Here is a 7,569-nt window from a genome sequence, read left to right as displayed (position 1 = left end):
CTCAAAGCTCCGTGACTCGTACGATTTACAAAGAAATCACTCACTAAAATAAAACATTTTGGAAAGGCCCTGAATTATTGAGGCGTTGGAATCACTACTTCACTCACTTCAACATGGTCCCAGCATGCAACACACACGGGGAGCATTTCAGTCGCACTAACGTTCTTTTATTAATCATGAAGCTTTCGTTAGCGCCATTATCACTCCAGTCCTGAACTGCCCCCCTTCCCTCTCGCTGATGACAAATCAAAAGTGTTTACCATCTGCTGCAGTGAGGTGCAAATCTGTCGCCTTGTCAGTTGACGTGTGTGTGTTAATGTGTGTGTGTGTTAATGTGTGTGTGTTAATGTGTGTGTGTGTGTTAGGTCTGGTGACCTCCCTGTCCGAGGGCTGGTACAGTCTCCTCCTGGACCTGCAGAACCGCCTCAACAAGGTCATCAAGAGCGTGGGAAAGATCGAGCACAGCTTATATCCTTCTTATATTCATACGTGCACTCACCATCTGTCGCCACGGCGACACAGACGACCCGCACTGACCGGTGTGGTGTCAGCTTGGCGGCAGTGAACCCAGACAGCTGATAGCGTTCACTTTAATTGGCTTCAAAGATGTTATATGATTTGTTCATAGAGCTGGAAATATTAGTCATTTGATAGATTATTGATCGAGAGAGTTTTAATTACTCATTGACGATTTAAGTTGTTTATTAAAGAGAAAATCCTTTTGGTTGCAGCTTCTCCAGTGTGAATCTTTAGATACATGACTTCATTAATCCTGGATGGAGATTAAAATGTCAGAGCAGCTGAGTTAAAAGACAGTAAAATACAGTAAAGTACAAAGATGAAAATACAGGGTTCAAGTGAACAGTAAAAATGAGAGTTAGATGGATAAATAAAATAAATATGTTCCTATGGACAGGAGTGCAGAGGTGTTTTGGGTGAGTATTATTAGCTTTAGTGGTGAAACAGCACATTTGAAGACATCACCTTGAGGTTTAGTAAATTTGTTTTTCTCTGTTTTTCAGGTGATAGAATTGATCCGTTTATCAAGAAAATAAGGTCACGTCCTCACAACTACGTTTTCATTTTAAAATGGCGTTTTAAAACGAAAACGATCTCCGTCCAGACGAGCGTTTCAGCTCCGCATCAGAAACAGGAAGTAGATTTTCAGCTCTGGAGTTGATTAGGCGCAGAAACGAGGAGCAGCAGAGACAGTTGTAGCATTAAAACAGAGAATGTAAGTGAACAGCAGCTGCTAGCAAAGACAACAAGGTCAGTAACTCTGTCATTCATCATCATGTTGTATTCACCACTGGTAGTCCAGGCTGATGACAGCCAATCAGGAGAGACCGTGGGTGTGACCTCGTCGTTTACAAAGGTCTCTGTTTCTGTCCAGAGTACAACACAACTTCAGAATTTTCAAAATAAAACACAACCCCGGAGTTTTCAAAATAAAACACAACCCCGGAGTTTTCAAAATAAAACACAACCCCGGAGTTTTCAAAATAAAACACAACCCCGGAGTTTTCAAAATAAAACACAACTCCAGATTTTTCAAAATAAAACACAACTCCAGATTTTTCAAAATAAAACGTGTCCAAAAGTCTCTGTTTTCAGGGCAACAAAAAACCCATGTGTTGAGGACATCCGGAGGAAACGTAGGAAAAGAGATGCGTTATAAAATGAAAACGTAGCAGTGTGGCCGTAGCATCAGGGCTAAGTGTAAGTGTCACAGTAGATGTTATGAAGACAAAGAGTCTGAAAGTGTCGTGGTGATATTTGTGAAATACTCAAAAGCTTTTATTGCCGACATTCATTGAGTCATTGTAATGATCGTTTTGCTGATAAACAGAATTAATGAGAAAAAGGGTGAATGCACTTGGAACTTGTTATAAATGCTGTTTTGAAACTTTTTATTTTAAATATACTCTTTATGTTTTACATTCAAATGTCTTTAGGCTGCAGTTTAAACCTCAGCAGTCAACAGGCCCAGCAGCACCAGAGCTCTGTTATAATTTCCTGGTTTTACCTGCCGACCGTCTGACCCTCTGACCGGTGCAGCGTTCATTAGAGACCCGTTCACATCTCACTGAATATTTGTTTAGCCGTGCCTGAGGCAGAGAATATGTGATATTGTACCTAAAGTTTGACCCACAGGGAAAGCAAAGGCCTTGCATTGATTTTCCTTGACTCCGCTGCACCTGGAGGTCCTTCCACACCGAGCGCAAGACGGAGCAGGCCACGGGATTCATCGACGGGGATCTGATCGAGAGTTTCCTGGATCTCGGCCGGGCCAAGATGCAGGAGGTCGTCAGCACTCTACAGGTAGGAGCGCATCTATCGAACCAGATGAAATGAGATTTATCCTTTTTCTTTTTTCTTTTTTGCGTTTCTGGACTCAGTTGTTTCAGTATTGTGGAGACTGAATATCTTCATTGGCAGCGTGTGTTGACCTGTAATAGGCACAAATATGAAAGTTGTCGTAATAACACGGAGACATAAGCGTGTTCTTAGAGCAGAGGTCGGACAGAAACATGCGGTGGAGAAGGAACACAATGCTGCGTTATCATTTGTGTTTTTAACTTTAAGCAACATTGAACTTTCAAAAACCCTTCAGATGGTTTTTCCGAGCTGCTCCTGCGCTCTGTGAGCGGGACCCTGGAATCACGTTCACAGCAGAACAGGTGGCAAAACCACTTTTGGCAGATAAACAAATAATCATATTCTGCTTTGTGTCTCTCTTTACTCTCATTCCATTTCATAAAAAAAAACAAAAACACTTTTAGCTCGTCCCTGTTTCCCTCTCAAGACCAGATGATAAAAACAAAATATTCAAACAGTTTATTTGCCAAAAAAACTCCCTTTTAAAGCCAAGACTCCAGTAAAGTTGAGCTTTAAAAATAGAATATGGAACAGCATCAGTTTCTCACTTACATCCTTATTTTCAAAATCACATGAAACATCAGAAAACAGAGACGTCGAGATCTCAGGTTTCAATTTATTATAATGTTAAGAGAATAAAAAGCAGCAGAATCACACATTTGATCAAACTGAACTGTTTGACATCTGTGCATAAAAATGACTCAAACTATCAACTGATTATCAATGGAGTTGTAGATTAAATCCAAACTGCTTATTTGCTATTTGATTAATTGACTAATCTTTGCAGCTTCGCTGAAAAGTCTCAATTTACACCTTTAAACCTGGAAGGAAAAAAGTCTCAGTGAACTGCAGAAAAAGCCCAAAACAATTCAGAGATACAGAAGAGAATTGATTACAGAGACTGAAGGTTTTTGCCTTGAAACTTGGAAAAAAAACTTTGAATTGACATTTTTGAAAATCTCTCAAGTGCTCCATTTATAAAGGAAGTATTTCTGCCGCCTTCGTTCTTCGTTCTCAATAGGCCTCCAATCTTATATTTCAAGGTGTAACTCATCAGTGAAGAGCAGGGTGTGCGATGATGAATTCACTAAGTGTGAAGAGGAGGCCAGTTTAGAATAGGGAACCTGTGCGGGTTAATAAATGTCAAACTACTGGTGAATTAGTCATGAGTCAGACTTCACCTCAGACTGGTGAAGATACTCTGAGTTAGAGACTTTACTTAGACTCGTGTGGACGTTCATAAGAATAGAGCAGTGGGTCCACCAATCATTTGCAAAAAGATCAAATGAATAAGATAAAATAAAACATTGTTTTTAAATGTTTGAAAACAAAATGATCTGGATGGAGTAAAATGCAGAGCTGCTTAGCAACATGAAGAATTAAAAGGACAGAGTGGAGAGACAGATGGTGAATCCTCTGCTCTCGCTTCAGTCCTGAATGTTCTATCATTTAAATTAAAGGTGCTCAGTAAAGGCGTCATCTGACGTCCGTGTGGTTACGGTGTCGGATGGGGGCCGCCAACACTTTTGAGATTTTGTGGTGGGCCGTGAGTTGGAGAAGGTCGAGAACCACTGGAATAAAACTTATTTATTAAGAATTATCGAGGGAGAATGACACATTAAGATTGTAATTCATTAACATCCTTATTTATTATCAGTAATTAGGAGGTTATTGATGGAGAACTCTTAGTTAATGGCCTGGATGTTGCAGAATATGTTCATGCACAATAAGACATTAATGAGTTCTTTATAATGACTAATAAAGAGCAAATAAACTCCTATAATGAAACTTCTAAACAACTAGTTAAAGGTGAATGTGTAACTTTGATAAAGTGTGACCAAGATTCTGAAGATAGATGGATGGAAACTTTATTTATCCCTGAGGGGAAATTCATATGTCCAGTAACTCATTAGTAATAATAATAATAATAATAACAGTTAATAATAAACAATAATAAGTCAATGAGTCCACTTCCTTTGGCTGAGGTTCTACAGCCTGACGGCAGTGGGAACAAAGGATCTCCTGAACCTCTCTGTTCTGCAGCGCAGGAGCTTATACAATAAAAAAAAAAAAATATATATATATATATAAATTCAAATAATAGTAATTCAAACAAAAATGCAAAACAACATGTTAAAAAACTGAGTAACATGCGCTTGTCTTCATACATGAACCTGTTTATGTGTTCATGTAATGGGACTGGGTTCGTCGTTGCCTCATTGTTGGCTCATTGTTGCCTCATTGTTGGCTCTGTTTCAGATCGATGATGGCAGCGGTATGAAGCGTGAAGCCACAGTAGACGAGGTCATCAAGATTGTGGAGGAGCTGACGAGGATTCACTAACCTCAGCGCCATCCGGACCCCCGCTGAGTGAAAGAGCTTGAGTCCCAAAGGATGGAGTGAAGGGCGAGAACGAGGAAGGGAACGGTTTGGGTTTTTGCAGATTTGTAAATACTTATAAATAAACAGTCTGTGCATGTTCGTCCTTCAGACTTCAATGATCTGTCAACCGTGGAGACCCTGAAGGCGCTAGACGATGAGTGCAACACTCCTCATTTAGACGAGTCTCTAGGCGAAGTGCGTAGCATCCTGTTTGGACAACAAAAAGACCAAAGTAAAGCTACTGGTCTGAGTGTGTTTGAGCTTGTGTGATTGCGTCTGTGTGGAATAATGTGTGACTATACGTAGGAAAGCCCAGAGATCTCCTTGTTCCCGACAGGCGAGCAGATTCTTTCCACCCACAGTTTAAATCTGACCCATCTACACTTTTCAACCTTATTGTTGAAGTCTGGAGTAAAACACGCTGTATGAGAAACAAAATGAGGAAGATGATAGATTTATAGCTATTTTGTCTTTGTGACGTTTTCTTTGTTTATTCTAATAAACTTTGCTTTAGTACTGTTCACACCTGTGTTTCAGTTTGTCTCTATTCCGACCTTTACTGTTCTCAAGGTCAGTGACCCTCTGACTTTTCCTGTAGCGCCACCAGCAAGTACAAAATGTCAGTAATCCTGTGAAATATCTCAGGATCTGATTTCTGGAAGGTTTGGCTCACAGTTTTGTGCAAATATTCATGTTCCCCAGTGGATGAACTGTATAATAACTCTGATCTTTCACAGAGCTGGAGGCCATATTGTTTTCAGGTTGTACGTCTGTCCCATTCTTGTGGACATGATATCTCAGTAACACCTTGACGGAACTTCTTCGCATTTTGCACAAAAATTCACTAGGACTCAAAGACGAACTGATTAGATTTCGGTGGCTAAAGGTCAAAGGTCAACGCCACAGTGACCTCACAAAACACTTAACCCATAACTCAAGACTTCACACAGCAATTATGACAACATTTCAACCAAACGTTAAATATTTTCTCTGACTCTGGATAAACAGGGATGTGACCTGGAACTAGTCTGAGTGGCGAAGGGATACGACCACGAGGAGGTGATTCTAGTTTTTCATCTAATATGACAAAATATCTGCAAATATATATATATATTTGTGTTTAGTGCTAATTAGCAAATGTTAGCATGCTAACACTCTAAACCAAGATGGCGGACATGGTGAACATCACACCTGCTCATTAATGTATATATTTACGGGTTTTCTTCCTCTTCTACAGAAACAAACTCAATATTTTTGGACTGTTGATGAAACAAAACATGCAATTTAAATATGTCAAAATCTAATGACATCTAATGAACCAAAGAATAATCAGGAAAGCAACTGGCAGATTATTTAAGATTTGCCCCAGTTTAATGTGAACTGCCCCAGGTATTTTGGGTTTGGTGACAACTTAAATTTCTTGTCTGAAGGTTGAGTAGCTCTTGGCACAGAAACAACTACATGTGAAGCCTCTTTATTCCAGCTGAAGTATTTGTATTAGACTGCAGGTTTTTAGTCGTTTTCTACTTCTATACAGTCCAACCGTTTTAATGCACTTAAACACCATCACTCTGGACCTCGTTTATCACATTAAAATGTCGTCTTGGTTCTGGCCTGCACCTTGCGCAGCCTTGCTATCCACGGCCCCTGCAGCCGTAATGAATCTCAGGCGTCCAAACGGGGAATTGGAAGAAAATGAATCTTTGTGTGTCAGTTTGTGTGCAGAGTAAAGATGTGGGGTTTCCTCCTTGTTTTCCTCGTCAGACCTGCTGAAAATGCTGAATTTTACTGTGCATTGTTTTCTCGAGCGCCTCATTAATTTCTGTTGTGTGCATATTTCTTTTCATCTGCAGTAAGCAGTGTCAAATTGGAGCACACCAGCTTTTTTTTTTCTTTCAGCTGAAGATATCAAAGGTCCTACAGGCTGAAATACTGGCAGGGTGACAGTGCAAACTAGCTTCAGTAATAATTCTCTCCACTGAGTGTTTGAAGCGAACTGGTCAGTGACTGGCAGTGGAAGTCCTCTGCCAGTTCTGAGCTATTTCTGTCCCCTTGTCACCGTCCTGAGGCAAACAGACCTTTGTTTGGCTCCGGTGGTGTCTTCACTCCATTCCCCACTCACAGCAGATTGTCTGCATCCTCTTCCCTCTTCATATTTAAATCTGCTTCATGAATGTAGCAACTATATATCTATCTATATACATAGATAGATATATATATGATGCCATGACCATATAAAAACTGAAAGGAGGTTAAAATGTTTGGCATCAGATTAAATTTAAGATATTCTATTTATTTTTTTTAGAACTCGTATGGAAAATCATGTTACTGAGATTTTTATTTTCATTAAGGATTCATGTAAACTAAATGTAACTCCCTTGTGTTCATACACACATACATATATATACAAACATATTTCCAACAGCATCTATTCTTAATATTAACACAAAAACATGAACCGCTGATGTTTCCAGGTAACACGATTCGCCTTTAAGATAGGAAGCAGAGAACGTGAAGCTCTAGGTTTATATATCTGGACCCACTGTAAACATTCATGAGACCGTTTGAGACGTGGATGTTAAAGACCAGAACCATCCACAATCTAAATGTTGTTGTCCAGCAGTTGTGTCATGGCCGAGGAACTACATAGAGAATCTGTGCGTGAATTATAACCATGTACCCTCCACCAGAGTTCAACATGTGCATGTGCAGCTCATGTATAGTTACTTCCACCTATACACACTGTGTAAAAGCCCACAGCTGGATACAAGAGGTTGTCTCTGGCTTCTCTGGAAACATGGGAAATCG

At 39.9% G+C, this 7,569-nt stretch overlaps 1 protein-coding gene across 1 annotated transcript in view; it reads left to right on the top strand.

Moving 5' to 3' along the window:
* ddb1 (damage specific DNA binding protein 1) overlaps window positions 1-5,284 on the top strand; it is a 57,542-nt gene extending 52,258 nt beyond the window's left edge. The window contains exons 25-27 of the mRNA XM_022750302.1: window positions 366-468; window positions 2,199-2,322; window positions 4,639-5,284. Coding sequence (XP_022606023.1) covers window positions 366-468; window positions 2,199-2,322; window positions 4,639-4,722 — 311 coding nt within the window. The 3' untranslated portion in view covers window positions 4,723-5,284. The remainder of the gene's footprint in view (window positions 1-365; window positions 469-2,198; window positions 2,323-4,638) is intronic.
* The last annotated feature ends 2,285 nt before the right edge of the window (window positions 5,285-7,569 follow it).

Source organism: Seriola dumerili, unplaced genomic scaffold (assembly GCF_002260705.1).
Source record: "Seriola dumerili isolate Sdu_G_001 unplaced genomic scaffold, Sdu_1.0 BDQW01000012.1, whole genome shotgun sequence".
In the NCBI taxonomy this organism is placed as follows: domain Eukaryota; kingdom Metazoa; phylum Chordata; class Actinopteri; order Carangiformes; family Carangidae; genus Seriola; species Seriola dumerili.
Note: the sequence above shows the minus strand (reverse complement) of the source record. Positions and strands in the feature narration are given on the sequence as shown.